Consider the following 23,986-nt stretch of genomic DNA (forward strand, 5'->3'; position numbering starts at 1 on the left):
GAGGTGTAACACTGACTAGTTTCACAAATTCTCCTACATACCTGTAGAATTAAATCACAGTTATTTGGAATTATACAGTAGAGCATGCTATTGGATTGAATGAACAGTGCATTCACTTGTAAGAATGAATGCATCTGAATGAACAGTACACCCACTTTATAAGGCTGTTCTTATTTGCCATTCTTCCTAAGTATATCATATCGTACAGGATGTAAATGTTCCCTACATCATAAATCTTACGAATTAGGCATAGCTTTCTTTAAAACTATACATAGGAGTTGGTTATAATAGTGCTCAGCAGTGCATATTATACATATTATACCATCTTGTTTCAATTTTAATCCCCCCAGGAATTATTTAAAACTTTAAAAAAAGAACAGGAAAATAATCTTTAAAACTATGATAGGGAATTTAAGTCTACAATATTCCCTGTCATATGGACATAACAGATTAAATCACATATAATACAAGAGAAAATATCAGCGAAAATAATTCCATGGGATTATTTCTCATATATTGCTTTGGTACATTGCACAACTGATGTGAGCTTTGAGAGATGATGAAAAAAGTATGTATTTATTGCCTACAATTGCAGAAGACAGATTTGAAGTGAGGACTATACTTTCAATCCTGTGGTAATGCATTTCTCATTAAAAATAGTGGTCCTGACACTCTACAACCTTGCACATCATGTTCTCACTGATACTCATATAAAGTGAGGTAAAATGTGAGTGTAAATGCTACCACTAGGGTAACTAATTGGAGAACTCTGATTTGGGATTGTTTCACAAGCTATTTCCTCCAACCTAGCGTAGTGTATGCAGCATGTCCACCATCTCACCTGCTAACCTCTTGGGTTCTAGCATGTTATGGGAAATTATCTTTGCATATTTTAGTTTCTGCAGATCCTCTATCCAGTGGAGTTTGGGTTTCAAGGATGCAGCTCACTGGGTTTTGTGCAGATACCTCTGGAGGGTTACAGAGAAGCCTCTCCACACCTGCTAATCCAGATTATGACCTGCAATAGCAACATTGGTTCTCTTCTCCAGAGTCTCATGGGAGAGTTTGAGCAAACAGATTTGCCTAATCAGTAGCTCCTCCTTTAGCCCACCCTCAATAGCTCTCTGTTCCATCTGAATGAGGGCTAACACCAAAACCCCCCTTTCAGCAGGAGGGGGTGTGAAAACTTCATTCTCCAGCTGCTATTCCATCCCCAGTGGTAGAGCCTTCATGTTGGTTTGAGTTTCATTCTAACTGTGTGTAATTCAGCTCCCCATATGTCCGGAAATTATAAGTGATCAATGGAACGTGGATGTGGTTTTGCTCACTGCGGATTTGTAAAAGCATATTAATAATCTGTAGATTAACATATAACCAAACGATACAAGTGATATTGCCTTTTGTTCACAGTATGGCATTTAAAAACTGAAGAGCAATCCCAGTGAGTGCACAGGACTACACTGTAGTACTGTATATTGTATGCTCCTGTGTGATATGGAAAACAGACTCTGTGTACATTTTGCAATGCTTACTGTTCTATTGCACTAGAAGATGCTGTCTGTATCTATAATGTATACAACTAGTTCCATTATATGCTCAGGATGGGAGATAGTATTATTACACAGTAATGATCCAATAACTAAAAGAAACTATGGGACTTGTACAATAACATCTGCTAACAAAACAACTTTATCTCCTGATAGCTGTTCAGTTAACTCAGACCAACATTATATATATTGGCTGTGCACATCAAAGCTTTACACCCATGAATTTGTCTGGGATAGAACGTCACATATTTCAGCACTCTCCGTCCCTTTACAAATCCATACACTCTATTCACTGCTCATGCTTCCAGGTGCATAGGCAGAACTACCGATAGCATCACACCAACTGTAAGCAAACAAGACTGTAGAGCTACCTGAGATTCAATACAATTCTGGTTTTAATGATTTGCAAATTGCGTTTATGTAAGATACAAATCATGTCAGAATAGCGCCCAATATCCAACACCTCTCACTGTCTGCTGTTAAATATACTTGGAAAACAGGATTCATAACTTTCAGATTGTCTTGCAACCAATTTTAACTCTCTCACTGCTACAAGAGTGCCTGAAGAACTGTTTGCTGCTGGAGGAGAATAAAATTGCTTCTAATCCATTCCAGCCCTTCTCAATAACTGAACCCCTCAATTCTGTCAAAAACACATTTGGTTAAAATATGTTAATACAGAATGGCTTAGAATAGGCAGCAACAGGAGTATAAGCTGATTCTGAAGCATCCAGTTATTGAAATAATTTTGTTTGTCCGTGTTTGTTTTTCTCTGCAGACCCTCTATTTTAGGGGACCTTAAGTGATTAAAAAAATCATTTGGACAGTAATTTGGCATGCAGCCTAGGAGCAAAATACTGGGGCCTATTCTCTTGCCAAAGGGTGTACTATCTTACTGACAAGCAGACCGGTTTCAAGATCACTCTTTATTATGAGCAGGCACTATATACAGATATGAGGTAACAAAACTTTCTACTACTCTGTGTAGCTGAAGCCAGCAACTGCCCTATCCTGGGCTTTGTTTCTGCCCCAGCAAGAAGTGTCCCAGGAAACCCAAGGACTGCATTTACAGTGCACAGGTAATATGGCATCTTTACGATGCTGGAGAACATACTCTGTAGCACAATGGGGCCTTCTGTGTGGGTGCTACAAAGCCACTGGCAGGAGAATTGGACCCCAAATTGTTTTCATAGCACTGCAAGAACTAAAACACACGCACAGTATCACAAAGAGGGAAAGTCCCATAGGCTCTATGGGGACTTTCTTCACACAGTAGGTGAAATTCATCCTACTGCACCAGAGCCAGCAAAAGGCCTGTGATCTGCTTAAGTCCCAGGTAAGCTAAGTGGGGCACAAGTTCTGTGCTGGCCCTCTCTGCACAGGAGTGAATTTCACCCAGTCCAAGTAGTTCTGTGATGCAGTGTGAGAATAGAATATCACCCCCTTCCCCGCTCAGCTGAGAAGCAGTGGTGCAAGCAGATGTACAGTCAGTCACTTTGCAGCCTCAAGGCTAGGTAGCTGCTGCATCATGGCAGGCCCACCATTCTTACCGTTCTTCTCTCCTGGTCCACTCTTACCCACCCTCAAAGTCCTTTGTCCACTAGAGGAGAGGGAGCTGCTGAATGACACAGCTCCACAATATGCCAGAGTTGGAGACTCCTACATGAGCTCCTTGCCCCATCCACCACCTCACGGACAATGGAACTACACTCCCCTGCTTGTGCTACTTCCTGACATTCCATGCCTGTGAAGGGGATGGCAGAACTGTACCACTCCTCCCCTGTGCATTCTTCCACTCCACTTTTAAATGCAATAAAGAAGGATCACACAGAGCACTGCAGGGGGAACATATTTAACTTAAACTGATGCAAAAAGACAACTAACATGGGGTTGGCCCCCAAAAGGGCCTCTTATTCGGTGCGCCATTTTAAAATGCTTATCATAGGCATACCCAGATGCTGATTTCAGCTAAATCCAGAGTAACTCAGGATTACAGAGTCAGAATCTCAGGTTTCAGAGTAGCGGGTGTATTAGTCTGTATTCTCAAAAAGAAAAGGAGTACTTGTGGCACCTTAGAGACTAACAAATTTATTTGAGCATAAGCTTTCGTGAGCTACAGCTCACTTCATCAGATGCATTTGGAGTCAGAATCTGGCCATTTTAATACTAGGCGTGAGCCAAAGATCACTAAGTCAATGGGAGTATTTTTATAGAAAATAATGGTAATTATTTTACACCTCTAAATATTGTTCTTAATATTGAGCAATATTAGTAGAAACTTACATCCCAAACCTGCCCCCATAAGACTTTTGCAACTAACTTCAATGACGCATAGCTGTGCCTGGACCAGGGCTGGATGGACACATTTTACCTAATTTTGGATCCACTCAAATATGATGACTCAGGAGTTCAGCTCAAATATCAAATATCAATATCAAATTTGCATTCTGATGGAAGGAGACTTTAAACAACGGAGGAGAAAGGAAACAGCGAGAACAAAAATTCAATAGGGAAAAAAACAGCAGAAAAATGTAGCAGAAAACGGGGGGTAGGGTCGGGGGGGGAGAGAGAAAATACAGAGATACCAAGAGTGGAAAGAGGTTGGGGAAGTAGAGAAGAAGAGAGAAAATAATATATTGACAAAATAAACACAGTGTATTCTATATTGCAAAATACAGTATGTGGCTGATTCCCCAGAGCATCACTCCAGGTTTATGCTGGTGTAATTCCACTGAAATCGATGGCCCAGATTCTCCTGCTCACTGAGATCTACTTGGAGCAGGATGGGGGAGTGTATCAAGGAACTAATTGGTGGGTTCTGACTCTCTGAGATGATCTGCACGGGCCCAGTCTCAAGGGTCCACGTTCCAGCTGGGGACTGGTGGAACTCACCGCATTCTGACCACACACACTGCCTACGCTGGAGCCGGATGGTGAGGTGGGCACAGAGTCAGACATGAGTGACTCTGTGTCAGCTGAGAGCTCCCCCAGACCAGCGATATTCTTGGCTGGACAGATCCATCTGCTCATCAGCTCCTTTGCATTGCCAGAACCCAAAATAGACTGGACTTACAACGCAGAGGGCACTCAAGCATGGAGTGGGAGCAAGAGGACCTTGTTCCCAGTATATGCAACAAGCTTCTGTTTAGCTTCAAAAAACACAGAAGTTTATACCTAAATCCCCCGTAGAAAAGGTATTGGTTAAGTTACAGGGGGGAAAAGGGGTTTGTCAGCTCAGTCTAGCTTGGTGACCAAAAGAATTGCCTGAGAGCATTGCAAATCCTGAAACTTTGCTATGTTCCAACCTCCTCTCAATGCCATGTCCATTGTGGGCCAGAGATTCCTGAGCACTTCCCCACGCTACATATGCCAGAACAGTAAAGCGGCATCTTTCAGGGAAAATAACTTCTTATTTCCTTTTTAATTGTGTTATTATCTTGCTGGCTTCTGGTGTGTTATTGGGGGTCGGGTGAGATTTTTACAGGATTTTTATTTTATTTTAGGTAACTACTAATGAAAATGTGTTATTTATTGTTAACAATCCCTATTAGGCATACTAGTTACTATTTTCTGTGTACAAAAGGGAGACAGTCATAACAAACATCAGAGCTACCTCTGCAGCATGTGTCAGGGATGGAAGTATTACAAAGCAGAAAGCATTTCAATTTTTATTGCAATACAGTTATCACTAAACAGATGCATTTATGTATTTCATCACTTGCATTCTCATAACACTTTCCATCCAAGAATCTTACCGCACCCTACCAACATGAATTAATTAAGTCTCATAAAACCACTTAAGTAGGCACGTATTATTATAACCAATTTACAGATAGATAAACGGAGGCACAGAGAGGTTAAACAACTTGCCCGAGATCACCCAGCAAGCTGCCAAAATCTGTACTGGAACCTAGGAACCTTGGCTCCTAGTTCCCTGTTCTAAAACCACTCAAACAATTCCATAGAGATTTGTTGCAGCTGAAGTATTGTGCTAGTACATTGGTGAACAACAGTTACTAAAAAGAACAGGTGAATAGTAGTTACACTGCATGTCACACTCTTGAAAAAGAACAATGGAGTGCTACTTACGCCATAACAATGACACTGAAATCCAGCCAATTCCATGGATCTCGAAGGAAGGTGAATTCTGTCATACAAAATCCTCTTGCCAATATTTTTATCAATGATTCAAAAGTGTAAATGCCAGTAAAAGTGTACCTGGGGAGTAAAGTGTCCAAGAAAATCAAGAGCATTAGCAGTTAATGGAGAAGGAGTTGAGGCACACTCAGCTTATTCACTCTGGGCCCAGACCTACTCAGATGAGAAATTCCAACTCATTACAATAGGATTACTCATATGAGTAGTGGCTGTGCCATCAGGCCCTTCGTGAGCTGCTTCATGTGTGGACCCAGGGAGCACATGAGAAGTGGGGAAGCACATGTGACAGCTTTACAATGAATGCAGGCTTCATTGCAGCGTATCTTGATGAATCTGCAGTCATTGAGTGAGGCATGAAAACTATCTAGAACACTACATTACTGGACTCTGAAGCACGCCTGCCACAGTCAATGGGAAAGGAATGGATTATGTAGCATTCCTTGTTATAGCTCACATTTAAGTGAAAAATTCTATTCATACCTCTCATCTCTTTCTATCCAGACCATATCAATGTTCAATAGATTAAATAATGGTTCAGCTTCACCTTATGCATTACAAAGAAACATATTCCCAACTGCAAAGTTCCTGATGTTTCACTGTCTGTGGTAAATAACACCACCCATGAGCGCTAAATAGCAATGTAATGCCCTAACTGAAAATAGGTATTATACGTAATGATTTGGACCTGCTGGAATTTAGAAAGGGGGCAGCAGTGTGTTTTTATTTACTACAGTAAGTTGTGTACTACCAACAGCTTCTTCACTGTGAATGACAAAATGGATCGAAATATTCCATGAATTATCCTTTGCAATAAATATATTTGGAACAAAACTGAGCACATTCTGTATGGACAGTAGCCAGGGACCTGAGCTACAAGATTCAGAGCTGGATTGTATTTCACCCAGTAGAGTTCATGGGTGAAATCCTGGCCTCATAGACTTCAGTGGAGCCAGGGTTTCACCCTATGATTAGTCAGGTCTGGGGATTTCCCCTCAGGACCATTTCTAATAAAGAAATGTAATTATATAGCTCTAGTACTTCAAAAAGAAATGGATTTTTAATAACACCAGTAAAAAAACATAGATTGTAAACTCTTTAGGGCAGGGACCATCTCTTTGTTATGTGTTTATGGGATCCTGTGCCTGTCTCTGTGTCTTTTTCCTTTTTCCTGTCTTGATCTGTTGGATTGTTTTGCCCACCTGGTTGTCAGGACTGTGCTTTACATGACAAAACCATCTCAGACTGGACTGTCTCATTTTTTCCAATCGGTGAGTGTTAGAGAGATGCCCCAAATTAACACACACATGCCTCAGATAATAATAAATAGTAATTTTTAAAAACACACCACCAACAATCCTCCCTACCACCTGCCTCATTGGCCTCTTATTTTTAAACTCCTCTGATGAAGAGAAGATGCATTTGATAACCAGGCAGAATTCTCATTCTGATTTTTGTAGGTCTGCCCGCATCTAAAAAAATGGTGCATACACAAAAAATCCTCAGAACTCATATGCTACCACATGGGTCTCTTCACTGGAAATAGCAGTTTGTATGTAATTTTCATTCCCCAGATTGCGGATTCTCTGTCTGGTCATGTCAGTGTCTAGTCTTTGCGTACTAAATACATTCATGGTCCATTAATGCCAGCTCACATGTGGGCACATAGCACCTTATCCCAAATCCACTGAAGTCAGGAGTCATGACTTGACTAATGGGTGTTGGCTCAGGCCCTCAGGGTGAAATCCTGGTTCCATTAAAGTCAATGGGAGCTTTGCAAGTGACTTCAATAGCGTCAAGATTTTACCCCAGTGCTCATAATCTGTAGAATGGAAACGTCACCATATAAAATTGCATGAACACACAAATACCACAGTTTGGTTTGGTGTTTTGCAAGAATAGGTGGTGTAGCAGATTGTGCCCAGCTGTTTCATGAGTGCACTAAGAGGGAGGCAGGTTGCAAAGTCTTCTTGTAGCCGTGCCCTTTGTTCTGCAGCTGGGCACAATTAAAGCCCGTCTCAGGGCCCTTGTAGGTGCTAGCTACTGAAGAGTCAGTGGCCCTGTTCTCCCTCCACACCAGCCAGCAGAGCTCAGTCGGACACTACATGAGTGTTCGAGACACCCTATAACATAGGTGCTGGAACTAGAGGTGTTGCCGCACCTCTGGTTTGAAGTGGTTTCCATTTTGATTCAATGGCTCTCAGTACCCCCACTATATAAATTGCTTCAGCACCCCTCCCCTCTAATGGTGTGAGTGAGCTAGCAGGCCCACTGTCTCTGTGAGCCTCCCTGCAGTCTTGGGAGTGGAATCCTCTCAGAGCTCCCACTGGGACAGTGTATCTTTTACTGAGATCTTCATGGCTTCTAGATTTGGTCCTGCTTCTGGTATCCAAAATACAGGCCAAGCAATTGACAGGGGCTCTTTAAGCACATGTTTTCATTAATAAATGTGAAAACATACACAAAGAATTAAAAAATAACTTTGCTGTGCATACGCTCGTTAAAATGATAAAGATCTTTCCCTTTATTCAACATGTCAGATGGTTTCATTGATTTCACAGTCATTGTCTAATTCTGAATAGATGTGGAGGAGGTCCTTCAGCAATTGAAGAGTTTTTATGACAACAGAAGCCACTCTGCTAAATGATCTTTTGGGGCCAAGTTAAATCCATTTCTTTTTTTCAAAATGTAAGTGTTTATTCCACTTCTTTTTAAGTGGTGCTTTATAACATATGTACAGAACACCACTCTCTTATTCATTGTGGGGTTCTGCATCCTCACTGAGACAACAAGGCAAAACAGATTGATTTTGGCTTTTCAAAATATATTAGTAGTCTAATTTTACAAATAATTCTTAAATTAAAGTTCATCGGGTCATTCTGGTCTTCAAAATTAGCTACCTTTGAGTTTGTGCTTTGAATTTGAGGAGGAAAGACTGAGAGGTATTTTTTTATGAAAAGAAAAGGGAAGGATTCATTTCATGCTGCATGATCAATGAATGCTTCTGTTCTGGACTATGATTTGTTGAACAGGCTATTTGGTGCACTAAAGACATTTACATTTTACTCACTGAAGGAAGTGTCCAGTGCTTTAATTTTTCCCTCTAGAACATTCAAATTCCGAAGTACAGACCTGTAGCCTGACTCATGCATCCATGTGATGTCCATATTTCAGTCAAATACATGATGGGTACTGTACTTTGTAACAATTTCCAATAGGAAAAAGACAACATGGGGAAAGAGGTATGGAAGAAAGCCACAGACATAGCTGTAAGGTAGTATACTCATACTGAATTACATGATGCATCCTGATATTAGGATGTTATGATGATCAAATCAGCTGTTAGGTTCAGAGCTGGCTTAAAGTTAGTAATTTCTGTAAGCAATTCTTTTTCTAGAAGATGTGCCTTGCATGATCTTGGGAAGCCTAAAGAAGAGAAGGGCACTTTGCTGTCTCTCCCTAAGGCCCTGACTAGACCAGCCACCAGGCTAGAGAACAGCAGATGGCTGTGTTTATCATATGTCAGACAAAAATAAAAAGTCTGTTCTAATTGGTTCAATGAGCCAAAGTAATTGTTTAATGTACTATATGTTGATTAGCTTGTGCATCTAGTATCTATTTCCATAAGGAACATTTTGAGACAACTTACAGAAATGCAAACTTACCAGACTTAACTTTAAAGCTAGCTTTTTAAAAAACAAACAAACAGGAAACTGTCAGTTAAAGCTCTGAGGGTTTAATGAGAGCTCTGACCATCTGAGAAATTCAGACCACCCCACAGAGAATTCCAAAGGTTTGGTGGTTTCTCAGAAAAATATATCTAGAAATTATTTGTATGTACCATAGCTCTTTTTATTATGGCCCTGGGCCAAAGCCCACTGACATCAATAGAAGATTGCATTGATGTTAATAGGCTTTGGATTACGCCTTTAGGTTTGACCCAAGTGTGTTCTGTAAGTATTTTCTGAAATCATTCAATTAGAAGTCCAGTAATATAGTCTACTGTATCCAGCTTCTGAATCCCTTACATGGAAACTCAGGAAGGCAGGCCAATTTTAAATGGAGCTCCAATCATAACATGATTCCATTCAGATGTAGCATAGCAGGTGCATTTAGCAAAAAAGTATGAGTTTGGTAGACTGAAAATTGTTAACTTACTTTCTAAGGGAGTTTTCAGAGGCGAGAAATACCTGGCAAAACATTTTGTCAGGACAAATATTGCACAGAAATCAATATTAATGGAAAAAATTAGATAACAGCAAACAAAATGAGAAGACTACAATGAAAGAAAGCATAGAAGAGCTAAAGGTAAGGCATATACAGCTCTGCAGAGATACTTACTCAACATATTTATTCCATGATTGAACCTCCGATTGTGCCATGAACACACAGTTGGTTAAAATAGTGCACATAATAAACATACTGAACAATGTAAATATATGCGTTAAGGAAAAATGTGACTGTGTAAAGAGACCTCATAAAAAGACCCTAATTTTTTCAAGCACCGCACATTTGATCTGATGACTCATTCATATTTTGTAGCATGCGTAAACATCAACACATAGAAGTTGTGTGCAATTATACATGAAGGAATACCTGGACCCTAATCACAGTAAAATCTGCGGGGTCTACCCTGCTTTTGTCATTACCTACACCTTTTATGCATATTTTGTACAGTAAAATGGATGCAGCAACTGTGCATCATTCAGTGAATACAACACCCAAAACATATAATCATGTGCAGGTTTGGATTTTGTGACAGTGTGCTTAGGTGTGAGCCTCAGTATGACAGGAGCATTTATGCATTTTAAACTATAAAAGGGAAACCACTCATCTGATAATTCTGTCTCAGTACTTTATACTGTACCTTGAAACAAAGAAGAAACTATCAGTAGACAATAATATACAGGGAGAGATTGGGTAGGAAAACTGCCTGAAAATCACGTATTCATCTTCAGGCTCTTGATACCCTCCCTCAAAGCTGCCTTCCTGCTCTTTTAGTATTGGGTCATCTGAACATGCTTGGCAATGGGGCAAGCTCTAGATCACATCTTTTCATTCACTCCAATGGGCTTTGAGTCATGCCCTGGGTGTGGAAGGGTATTAAAGGCTAGTAGCTGCATTGCAGTACTGTAATTTTGCACATGTACAGGCCCAATTTACAAACACTGTTGCCTCAGTTAGGGCACCAAATATTCTATTTGGGAAATTAAGAGCAACATTCAGACTCTCCAATATGCATTCTACTCACCTAGATGCCAATTTGAGACCCCAAATATGGAACTGGACATCCTAAATTGAATTCCCAAGTTTGAAAATTGGGTTTCCTGAATCACTTTCTTTAAAATAAAAGCTGCGTGCTGTGAAAATTACCAAGTGTAATGGGATTCTCATTTGTTAATAAAGGTTCACATTTTACTGATATTATCTGTAAGTGGGAAGCACAGAAGGCATAGGAAAATGACCTGGCATTTTGTTGATATCCTGGGATACATGTAAGAGAGAGAAAAGATAATCTGAATGAAAATTTTCTTTGTTAATTTTGAAAAGATAAACACATTTTCACTTCCCCCTCATCATAGTTCTGTGATCATTTTATATTAGAATAGCAATCTCACATGAGTTCTGAGGGTATGTCTGAAATGTTTGTATCTAAGCCACATGAAAATCATCCTTTTGTGGAAAAACAATCTCTGTTGAATACAGAATGGAATGTTTTCTGAACTACTGCATACGCAACAGCAAGATCAAATAGGTAGTAACCGCTCCATGTATTCCCGTGTGCAAACTTAGAAACCAGTAATTGAACTCAAAGGGAATACTCACCCAAACACGTTTTCCACTGCAGGGGCCTATGACTCTTGATGAGCAACTGAAAGAGGGTATCTGGGAGCCAGCCTCATTTTCTTAAATCAGGCTTAGATTGGAGTGTAATGGTTGTGTCTCTTTATCAAGTAACTTGATTAGGTTATTAAATATTTTCAGGTACAAAAAAAATGACCTTCACCTAGAAAATTGTGGATTATTTTTCAACTACAGTGAAAATTCTATGAAAAAAAATGGAGAGCAAGCGATTTTAAGGCTTTTTCAAACAAGCAAAATCTTCAGTTTAAGCCTAAACAAGGAAAGATTTGCAATCACCCTGTTTCATCCCCAAAGTATCTCGTATATCCATGTAGCGTTATATACTCATGTAGTCATATTGAGTAAGAAACTGAATCAATCAACATTCTAGGGATGCCTTTATTAGAGGTAGGGGGAGGAGGGCTAATCTAGTTGGTTTGAGACTACCTGGAGCAGTCAAGAGGGCATTAAATTAACACCACAGGGGAAGGTGCTAAAGCAGCAACTCTGGTACAAACTGAAACTCAGTATGTCACAAACAAATTGAACCAATGTGATGATGAACATGAAAAGAAGACATTTTTTAGTTGTTTATGTACTACTACTAGGAGTCTGAGTAAAGAGCAAGAGGAGCTATATAATTGGCATTATGTAAACCAGCTGAGGTTATTGGAATGTCAAAATCACTGGTTATAACCTGTTAAAGAAGGATACAATGGGTAAAAATTGAGGGTGAGGGGTTGCTACTATATATTAAAGACACCATTCCCTGTTTTAGAGTTACTGATAGCTCATAAGAGTAGGATCTTGAATGCACCTGCATCAATGAGCTAACTTGGAAAGCCCAGAAGGGATACCGGTGAAGGTCTGTTACAGAAAAGTGCTCTTTAATCAATCAGAAAAAGGCATAACAAGAACCGATGCTGAAGCCAGACCAATTCAAAGTAGAAATTAGGCAGAAATTTTTAACAGTGAGGATGATAAAGCATTGGAACAAACTACCAAGAGATGTAATGGATTCATCTCGTAATGTCTTCAAAATGAAGATTGGATGCGCTTCTGGAAAATATGCTTTAGTCAAACACAAGGTACTGGATTCAATATAGGGTAACTGGGGGAAATGTGATTGCCTGGGAGATACAGGAGGTCAGACTAGATGATTTAATGGTCCCTTCTGGCCTTAAACATTATGATGTATGAAAAGATGGGGCTGATAGCCTATTATTAAGGTTGCCATTGTAAAAGCCTGTTTGCAGTTGCTTACAGCTGTGCCAAATTTTAACCATTTGAGCTGTAGCGTTTCATTGTAGGTGTCTTTCTGTCAAGGATGTGCCTTTTTCCATCCCAGTGAAAATCTGTCCAAATTTGACCAAGTTATAAGGCTTTGAAAAAAAAAAATCACACTTCAAACATGCTCAGTACAGACTTGGATATTAGCAGCTAAACTCTCCACAGATTCTGTCCCCTGTGAGTCCGCTCAATCCTCTCACTGCCCCAGGTGCTGACCAGACTGCACATGCACAGTCCCCACAGAGTGACTTAGCATGCTCCATCCCCTCACAGCTCCTACATGTAACCAGACTGTGCCTGCATTACCCCCAAAGAATGACGGTGCCTATACCATCCCAGGGCTAGATGGACAAAACTGGACTTTCCCTGTAAGTGCTGCTTCTTGATGCTCCAGGCCAGGGTGTGGCTGGGCCCCAGAATTTGGAGCAGGGAGCCTCTCTCTCCGCGCTGTTATTGATCATGTTGCTGGCACCCCATCAGTGTGGAGCAGAAAACCACCTGACTCAAATGCAGAAGGGAAAAGCCCCAAAAGCCCCAAATACCCTAACACTTCTTCTGCCCCTCACAGGCCCTACTGAAGTCCTCTACTTCTTGGCTCCTTATCCCGACCCCTGCAGAGCTTCTCTTATCTTGCTTCCTTTCCACTTGATTCCCTCACTACCTCCCTTTCCCAGGGACTCTGGCATCTTCCCTTAGGAATTTCCCTGCTGTTGGTAGGCCCTATCCCACAGGAGCCTAAACTAATCCCTGTGGGTCTCTTTACAGACCCTTTCTCAGAGCCTTCCACAGCAGCCTGCCCGCTCTCTGGTCCCTCTCCCAGTTGGTGTTCCCAGTCCTTCCTGATTCTCTGCTGCTGGGGTCAATTATTTAAATTAACTCACCCTACCACGCTCAGGTGTGATTACTAATTATCTGTGGGTTGCTAGGTCACAGGCAAGGCTGAGCCTAGCTTGCATATAGAGCCAGCCAGCCTATGTCATACATCCCCTATCTCCTTCTAAAACCTTGCTCTGTCCCATGGCAAGGGTTACCACCTATGCCCGAGACCACCCCATATTCTTTCCAGCTTTCCCTTCAGGTGGTCAGTTTCCATGAGCAATTGCTCCTTTTCTTCCACAGCTTGCTGTCTGGCCTCTTCTGCAGCATCCAGGTCTCCTCTATGTTTCTCAGTCAGGAGAAGCAGGTTTCTAACATCCTCTCCATTCATTGTTGCATTACAGCCCTTCTCACAGGCCTTGTTTTTTTTCTCCCTGTCTCTAGAAAAGCCTCCACCAATGACTTCTGCTCTCTAACGGCTGCCTGTAGAGTTTGTCTCAGGTCACCTGGTTTCCCTGGTTTCCTCGTCGCTTTCAAATCCTGGTCCCCATGGGTAGCCATAGTCACTAGCATATCCTCTGGCTGTCAAGGGGTAACTGATCATCTGTATCAGGCACTTCCCTAACCACGGCATCCATATTCACAGTAATCTCTGTGTTTATGCCCACCTCTATATGGCTAATATCAGCCTCTGTAATTTTTCCACCCTAATCTCTCTTGCCTTTTCCGTGCAGCTCTCTTGAATGGCTGTTCCTTCTTTGTCATCAGCACCACCCCTGGTTCACCTGCCTCGTGGGTATTCAGACCGTCATGTGCATTCATATCATTCTACACTCCTTTCTTCCACTGCTTACTCAGGTCCCTGCATCTCTTCCTGCAGTAAGCACATTTCCTCTGAGGACAATGCCTTTATATATGGCCCACTTCTCTACAACCAAAACAGATAACACTTGTCCATGTCTTGGTCCGCGGCTGAGTTTTTCTGGCTTTCCTCACAGTTCACCCTGGCAAATCACTGTTTTCCCCCAAACTTACATAGGAGTCTTTCTTAGATGGCCCATACAACAACCACCATAACATCTCCTCAGATTTACTGGACACAGGCTATTTCAACATTAACTTTCTCCTTTAAAGTTACTTCTTTAATCTATGATAACCAAAGCTGACGTATGTGAGAACATCCATTAAGAATTTCCTTTTTCCAATGCCACACAAGGGAAAGGAGTTACTATGGACATTATCAAAGACAAGATTGAAAAAAACCTCTCACGGAATATTGGAGATTTTTGTGCATAGGTAGTTACACAAACAAGCAAGTAATAACTGAATTGTGTAGGAGGAGGAGGGTTTGTAGGGAAAGGCAAAAGCAGGGCTGTTCATAAGGGTCTTGGATTAGCTTCTGCTTTAAAATGTTACATAGTGCAATGCTCTTGGGATCAATGAAAATAATTTAACCACTTGAGGGGGGGTCATCACATTCAGGGCCCCACTTTAGCAGCACAAAGCAGCTTGAAGGCCAGTACAACCTACAAACTGAGAAATTCCACCTGGACAAGGGAGGTGCTTAGGTGGCATTTCACTTTATTGACAGTGAGATTTTTGTCCTATTCATTAAAAAAATAAATATTCATATATAAAATATTGTTAAAATATTTGATTTTATACCAGTTTTTATTTTAACTTGAGGATCAATCTATACGTGACCTAGGCACTGTAATAAGGCCAGAGTTTCAAGTGTGTTCAGCCCTCGCAACTGAGGCCAGGTTTTCAAAAGAGCTCTACTTCCACTTCAGTTCCAGACTGAAGTGGCAAGAATTTCAAAAGTACTCAGCATTCAGCAGCTTCCACTGAGGTTTGAGCTGCATGCTCAGCACATCTGAAAATCTGGCCACTCCATTCAGGTGCCCAAATTGGAGCTGCTGGGTGCTGAACTCTCTTGAAAACCTGGTCTTACGGGCTGATCCTGCTTCCACTGGGTCAAAGGCATATCACAGACAAACACTCACTAAAACAGACAGTAGGACACAACTCTTTATATCAAAAGGCCAAATTCAACAGAAGTTTGCTGGCTTCCACTCAAGTCCCTTAAAATTAGCTTGTGTGAAGGTACATAAAACAGAAGCCAAGTATATGTTCATGCAGAACCAGCCCCTTAGTCAGACTTATTCTTGGCTGGTGCTTGAAGTAAAGATACATTCCCCAGGAAAACAGTTAAGATGACCATGTCTTCATAAATTATTCACAATACTAACACTGAAAATTTGCAGATGACAACAACCTGGGAGGGGTTGCAAGCAGTTTGGAGGACAGGATTAAAATTCAGAACAAACACTGACAAATTGGAGAATTGGTCTGAAATCAAAAAGAGGAAATTTAGCGAAGGTAAGTGTAGTGCTTTGCAAGTAGGAAGGAAAAATCAAATGCACAACTGCAAAATTGGTTAGGACCTAGGTGGTAGCACTGCTGAAAACAATCTGGGGTTTTAGTAGATCACAGATTGAATAAGAACCATCAATATGATGCTGTTGTGAAAAAGCTGCAAAACTGGGGTGCGTTAACAGAATTATTATACGTAAGACATGGGAGGTAACTGTCCTGTTCTACTCAGCACTGATGAGGTCTCAGCTGGAGTACTGTGTCCATTTCTGGGTGTCACACTTTAGGAAAGATGCGGATAAACTGGAGGGAGTCCAGAGAAAAGCAAAAAAAAAAAAAAAAAAAGGTTTAAAAAACCTGACCTATGAGGAAAGATTAAAAATCTGGGCATGTTTGGTCTTGAGAAAAGACCACCCAGGGGGCACCTGATAAGTTTTCAAATATGTTAAGGGCTGCTATAAAGAGGACAGAGATCAGTACTTCTCCATGTCCACTAAAGGTACAACAAGTAGTAATGGGCTCAATTTGCGGCAAGTGAGATTTAGTTTAGATATTAGGGAAAACTTTCCAGCTATAATGGTAGTTAAGTGGAACAGGCTTCCAAAGGCGTTCCCGTCATTGGAAGTTTTTAAGAACAGGTTAGACAGACAGCTGGTAGGAATGGTCTAGGTTTACTGGGTCTGCCTCAGTGTAAGGGGCTAGATTTGATGACCTCTCAAGGTCCCTTCCAACCCTACATTTCTATGATTTCAGTGTTAAATAGTCAAGAATTCTCAATCCACATTCCAGCTCTAAATATAGTTCTGCCCAATTTCCTCCATATCCTTTAATAAACAAAGAATGTTTTAGAAAGAGACATTGCTAATATAAAGAAGCAACAACCCTAGAACACAAGGTATCCTCCCATGCAGTTAACCATCAGTTACTAACCAGGCCCAAACCTGCTTAGTTTTGAGAATTAGAAAAGATCAGGCCTATTCAGATCAGTGACACCATCTGTTGTTAAGTATCCATCTGCTAGCCCGACAATTGCTATTTACTCTGACTCCTAGAATTTACTCATTCCAGAAGATGTTTTTACACTTTCAGAATCACAAAAAGTGTTGAGAAGTGCTTGTCCCCAGTGAAAGATCCCAGGGTGTAATACTCGGAAAGATCTCCAAGTTTGAAAAATTGTCTGGTTGACTCATATTTCACCTGTCCTGGTCTCTCCCAAGAAACACCAACAGAAATATCTAGAAAGAGACATGCACAATATAGTAGAGCGATCTGTTTAAGGTACTTGATAGCCTACTGGTGTGCACATCACAGGGATTAGAGACTCTGATGGAATGAGCTAAAACAGTTCACCACCTTATGGAATTTACACCAACTTTTTCAAACTTGGATGCATAAAGTTAGGCATCTATATCCATATTTTGGCTCCTTAAGGAAAGCAGCCTAATCTTCAAAAGCACTAAGCATGATCAACTTGCACTGAAGTCAAGTGCTCAGCATCTTTGAAGACTAGGCTGTTTTTATTTAAGTGCCTTAAACATGGATGAAGAACAGATACCTAAGCTTTAGGCATACAAATTAGAGCGTCTAAGAACTTTTTTTTATTATTAATCCAAATTTTGTTGGACTGCCATTTTGCACTAGTCCCCACTATTCTTTGGCAAGTTAGAACTACTGATTGCCCCAAACAAAAACGCCAGGCCAATCTTCTCAGTCCTTGAGCTTTGGATCTGAACTCAAACTTCACTTCTCACCTTCCCCACCCTTTTACTGTCATGGGCAGAACCCAAAACTCAAACCAATCTCTCTCTCTGAATATATCGATTTGAAATCACCTGGAGAAACTATCAAAGGAAGGCACCAATCACCAAGAATGGGAACCAAGGCCATTGCAGCTGAGTGCCGAAGTGATGAGATTCCCTAGACCAAGTGCCAGAACCATCAACACACATGCCATGGCAAGGGCCTAACAATTCAAGCAACTCACTGAACTGAAAGGAAGGGGTAAGTATTGAAAAGGATACAGTAGATCTGAGGAGCTAGAGTGACCAGAAGCTACAGCAATCACGAAGTTATCTGCAATACTGGAATTTATACCCACCGAGGGATGGTGCACTATGGACGCTAGGGGATGTGGCTTGTGTTCTAACCCATTACCACTTCCCTCCAGGGTCAAAGTCCTATGATCCATGAGAGTTCCACTGGTATCATACTAGCAAGCTAGAACCCCAAAATAAGAATACAGGTGCATGGTGTTTTTAGAGAACTGAATTTATTGTGCCCCTTTGAACTATCCTCTTCCCACGAATCCGTCTTCTCTTGGGACCTATTATAACATTCCAAATTGCTGAACAGATTCAAATGGCCTTATATATCTGCCAGAGACATGTTTCCTGTCCCCCTGCCTTAATGCAGAATTTCCTCATAAAAATACAGCTGCACATGGATGAGGACTAACAAGATTCAGTCTTGAGCTTGTGACAGTGGAAACAGTCTACTCCAGAGGGCAATAATCTCTAACACTACTGACTTCCAACAAGAGTAGTGACAGGAGGCTGGTACAATCTGGGAGAAAGCTGGTACCAGCAAGAAAAGTGATCAGGTGTTCCATTTATGTGCGCCTCTCTTGCCTGTCCTAATGGGACAAAATGCACTGCCACAATATCTTCTATCATGATAGGAGATGGGAACTGATACATCATATAAAAGCATAAATGGCCCTATATCTCTCCAACACACATTAGAGGTGACTTTGGTGTCCCCCATTTAGGAGTGTGGCCAGACTTGTCTCCCTTCAAGGTATGATCTAGCCTCAGTGCCAAAAGATTGGAAGTGGAAGCGGGTCCTTCCTCACAAACACCACTCTTATAGAAGGAGGAAGAGAAGAAGACATATCCATCTCCTTGCAGACTAATCCTGATATGGGAAGAAAGACCCCTGGAGTAGGCCCACCTCACCCCAAAGACAACCTCTTCCTCCAAATGGCATTTGAAATATATTCCTGCCTTTTGAGAATGTACATAAGCCTGATGTTCTCAAGAATATGGCCGCATCAAATAATGGATTTGAATCTGAACGCATTAAATGGATAAGAAGATTAAAAAAAACATGCCTAAAACACAGTAATAATGCAAATTACTTCAATTAACAAAGTGTTATCAAATCCTATGCATTTTTTTCCTAGTAGAACATCTTTCTAAATAGCCAGATTGTCAAAGATAAATTGGACTAGCAAGGCTGTATAGGTCCCTGAAAAATTAGGTCCTCTCTCTATGGAAATCCCAGAGGAGGAGCTGTAGATAAATCTGTTTCATCCAAGAACCTTGGGCTCCTCATCCTGTTTGGAAGAGGATTCTTTCTTCTGCCTCCTGTGCCATTCTCTTCCACTTGCACTATATGTTCAATAATTGGAAATGGAGAGATGGTATCTACTAAACAAGTTGCTTCAGACACTTTTGTGACAGTGCACCCATTTGCTAACACTCTTCAGGAAAAAAGACAGCTTAATATGTTCATGCAAGGCAATAGATCCAGTTCCTGAGTTCATGTCTGTGATATTATCTGCTTGAGTACTTGCCAATTGAGGCTCCATTCAGCGTGGAATATTGACTTCCTGTTTATCCAGTTGCCCTTTGTATTTAGAGTTCTCTTGATGTAAATAGTGTTTATCGACTGAAAACGATGTGCTGCCTAATGTAGGAACTCTACTACCATCCTAGTGAGACTCGATCTCTTCCTTCCCTCCTTCTGCTTGTTGCTATATGAGACAGCTGTTAGTAAGGTGTAACTGAAGTGTTTCTGGAACTAAAATGTTGTTAGCTTTATGGCATTTCACTCCCAAAAAATTATGCTCCTGATCTGACCATATTTCTTGTTCTAACATGTCTCTGAAGTGCACACCCCAAGCTCTCACTGCTTTGACTCTTGAAGGTACTGAGACTGGCTCTACCTGCATTATCATCATTTGAGTCACCACCACTTCAGGCAGCTTCTGACCGGGGACATATTTCTGCCCTCTGCAATACATACACAATCTCTACTGGTTTCACTTGGGGTTGCATGGTTGTGTGTGAGTGCAGAATGGGCACCCAGACCTATAACTGAGAGTTGTGCATTTATTCTTTCTGTTAACAGATTGTAGTTACCAAATTCTTCTCTCAGACCAGTGCAATTCCATTGATCTTGACTGACTTCAGTGAAGTCGCACTAATGTAACGGTGAACAGAGCTGTGCCCCAGCTTCCAGCAGCAAGTGTTGAACTGTTCTCAGGTGAATCTTGAGTCATAATGAAATGTCTCTGCACAACCCCAAGGTTCTTAGTAACCTTGGAAATGTCTTGGATGGTATTATCTGTTCATTTTTAAGTTGAACTATTGTTATCTGAACCTTCACAGATATTTTCTCTGAGAGCAACATAGACTTAAGAGCATGAACTATTTCTTCCACTGGATGGTGTATCCATTTAAAGGGAATTTGCTGAATTTGATAATAAATCAATAATTCTGTGATATCTCCTTAATGCCTATTATTACTCTTTTGTCGCTATGGTCACTGCTCCTACGGAATGGGCTCATACTAAAATATCATCTAGTCATTTTAGCTATGTGTGGATTCTCTGAGTTCTCAGTGTGGCTATCAATACTGGAACCTTTGTGAGACCTTGGGAGAAGCTGATAAAGCAAAAAGAAGGCAGTGGTACTGATAATAGATGTTCATATAAACAAAATAGAGTAATCTTTTACCACATAGGTGTGCCTCATGGGAGTTGTTGTTTGAGTGGCTCATGTCCCCAGTGTCTCTTATGGGCCAAACTCCCAGGCTGAACTATGTTTCCCATGATGTACACACAGTCACATGACTCTCCTGATCCACCACATGGCACAATCAGAGCCATTTGGACAAAAGAAAGAACCATGTCTCCTTCAAGGTCTCTTCTTCATAAGACACAGGAAACATGATCAGAAATGACTGAAGAGTGGGAGTTGTGTTATTTGGAATACAAATGAAGTTATGGTGGAATTGAGTAGAGGATCCAGTTCAAGTGGATAGTGAGGTGTGCATGTCATCCACTCCCATTTACTTTCAAACTGACTGAAATGAATTATGTTTGTCTCGGTGAATTTCACCTGGGCTAACCATGCCAGCACAAGGCCTATACACTGCCTGAGGGCTTAAGTGAGACCTATGTGGTGCACAGACTTTGTGCTAAAAGAAAAGGAGTACTTGTGGCACCTTAGAGACGAACAAATTTATTTGAGCATAAGCTTTCGTGAGCTTCAGCTCACTTCATCGGATGCATTCAGCGGAAAATACAGTGGGGAGATTTATATACTGAGAGAACATGAAACAATGAGTGTTACCATACACACTGTAACCAGAGTGATCACTTAAGGTGAGCTATTACCAGCAGGCGAGAGGGGGGTAAAAAAACCTTTTGTAGTGATAATCAAAGTGGGCCATTTCCAGCAGTTGACAAGAACGTCTGAGGAACAGTGTGGGGTGGGGTGGGGGGATAAACATGGGGAAATAGTTTTACTTTGTGTAATGACCCATCCATTCCCAGGCTCTATTCAAGCCTAAGTTAATTGTATCCAGTTTGCAAATTAATTCCAATTCAGCAGTCTCTCATTGGAGTCTGTTTCTGAAGTTTTTTTGTTGAAGTATTGCCACTTTTAGGTCTGTAATCGAGTGACCAGAGAGATTGAAGTGTTCTCCAACTGGTTTTTGAATGTTATAATTCTTGACGTCTGATTTGTGTCCATTTATTCTTTTACGTAGAGACTGTCCAGTTTGACCAATGAACATGGCAGAGGGGCATTGCTGGCACATGATGGCATACATCACATTGGTAGATGTGCAGGTGAACGAGCCTCTGATGGTGTGGCTGATGTGATTAGGCCCTGTGATGGTGTTCCCGGTGAATAGATATGTGGACAGAGTTGGCAACGGGCTTTGTTGCAAGGATAGGTTCCTGGGTTAGTGGTTCTGTTGTGTGGTGTGTGGTTGCTGGTGAGTATTTGCTTCAGGTTTGGGGGCTGTCTGTAAGCAAGGACTGGCCTGTTTCCCAAGATCTGTATTTTCCACTGAATGCATCCGAAGAAGTGAGCTGTAGTTCACGAAAGCTTATACTCAAATAAATTTGTTCATCTCTAAGGTGCCACAAGTACTCCTTTTCTTTTTGCAAATACAGACTAACATGGCTGCTACTCTGAAACCTGTCATTATGCAAGGCACTGAATTTAGCCGTATGGAGTGGAAATCTATCAACTTCATGAAAAAACTCGAGCAGATACAGACAGACATCATCTTCCTTTCCAAATGCAAACAGATGGATATCATACCAAAAGGACTGAAGGTAAAAAATCCATTACAATCTACATACCACACAGACGATGCTGACAGCTTGTGCCACACGCTCTCAAAGAAACTGAGGAACCACCTGATCAACATCCTCTACAGCAAACAGGGAAAGATTAAGAATGAGCTCTCAAAACTGGATATTCTCTTAAAAAACCAACCTTCCACACAAACTTCCTCGTGGCTGGACTTTACAAAAACTAGACAAGCCATTTACAACACACACTTCGCTTCTCTACAAAAGAAAAAGGACACTAAACTATCTAAACTTCTACATGCCACAAGGGGCCACAACAGTGGTTCCCTTAACCCACCCAGCAATATTGTTAATCTATCCAACTATACTCTTAGCCCAGCAGAAGAATCTGTCCTATCTCGGGGCCTCTCCTTCTGCCCCTCCACCCCCACGAACATGACACAGTTCTGTGGTGACTTTGTCCTCACCCATAACTATTTCACATTTGGAGACAATGTATACCTTCAAATCAGCGGCACTGCTATGGGTATCTGCATAGCCCCACAGTATGCCAACATTTTTATGGCTGACTTAGAACAACACTTCCTCAGCTCTCGTCCTCTAATGCCCCTACTCTACTTGCGCTACACTGATGACATCTTCATCATCTGGACCCATGGAAAAGAAGCCCTTGAGGAATTCCACCATGATTTCAACAATTTCCATCCCACCATCAACCTCAGCCTGGACCAGTCCACACAAGAGATCCACTTCCTGGACACTACGGTGCTAATAAGTGATGGTCACAGAAACACCACCCTATACCGGAAACCTACTGACTGCTATTCCTACCTACATGCCTCCAGTTTTCATCCAGACCACACCACACGATCCATTGTCTACAGCCAAGCTCTATGATACAACCGCATTTGCTCCAACCCCTCAGACAGAGACAAACACCTACAAGATCTCTATCAAACATTCTTACAACTACAATACCCACCTGCTGAAGTGAAGAAACAGATTGACAGAGCCAGAAGAGTACCCAGAAATCACCTACTACAGGACAGGCCCAACAAAGAAAATAACAGAACGCCACTAGCCATCACCTTCAGCCCCCAAATGAAACCTCTCCAACGCATCTTCAAGGATCTACAACCTATCCTGAAGGACGACCCATCATCTCACAGATCTTGGGAGACAGGCCAGTCCTTGCTTACAGACAGCCCCCAAACCTGAAGCAAATACTCACCAGCAACCACACACCACACAACGGAACCACTAACCCAGGAACCTATCCTTGCAACAAAGCCCATTGCCAACTCTGTCCACATATCTATTCACCGGGGACACCATCACAGGGCCTAATCACATCAGCCACACCATCAGAGGCTCGTTCACCTGCACATCTACCAATGTGATGTATGCCATCATGTGCCAGCAATGCCCCTCTGCCATGTACATTGGTCAAACTGGACAGTCTCTACGTAAAAGAATAAATGGACACAAATCAGACGTCAAGAATTATAACATTCAAAAACCAGTTGGAGAACACTTCAATCTCTCTGGTCACTCGATTACAGACCTAAAAGTGGCAATACTTCAACAAAAAAACTTCAGAAACAGACTCCAATGAGAGACTGCTGAA

The 23,986-nt window shown here is 41.4% G+C and overlaps 1 protein-coding gene across 3 annotated transcripts in view; it reads right to left on the reverse strand.

Annotated features, from left to right (window-relative positions):
- The window catches only part of LOC144260769 (sodium channel protein type 5 subunit alpha-like), a 263,536-nt gene that overhangs the window by 233,594 nt on the left and 5,956 nt on the right, over positions 1 to 23,986 (reverse strand). For all 3 annotated transcript variants that reach the window (XM_077809502.1, XM_077809501.1, XM_077809503.1), the window contains exons 3-4: positions 10,044 to 10,133; positions 5,637 to 5,765 (exon numbers count right to left, since the gene is read on the reverse strand). In XM_077809502.1, coding sequence (XP_077665628.1) covers positions 5,637 to 5,765; positions 10,044 to 10,133 — 219 coding nt within the window. The remainder of the gene's footprint in view (positions 1 to 5,636; positions 5,766 to 10,043; positions 10,134 to 23,986) is intronic.

This window comes from Eretmochelys imbricata, chromosome 2, assembly GCF_965152235.1.
Source record: "Eretmochelys imbricata isolate rEreImb1 chromosome 2, rEreImb1.hap1, whole genome shotgun sequence".
Taxonomy (NCBI): Eukaryota; Metazoa; Chordata; order Testudines; family Cheloniidae; genus Eretmochelys; species Eretmochelys imbricata.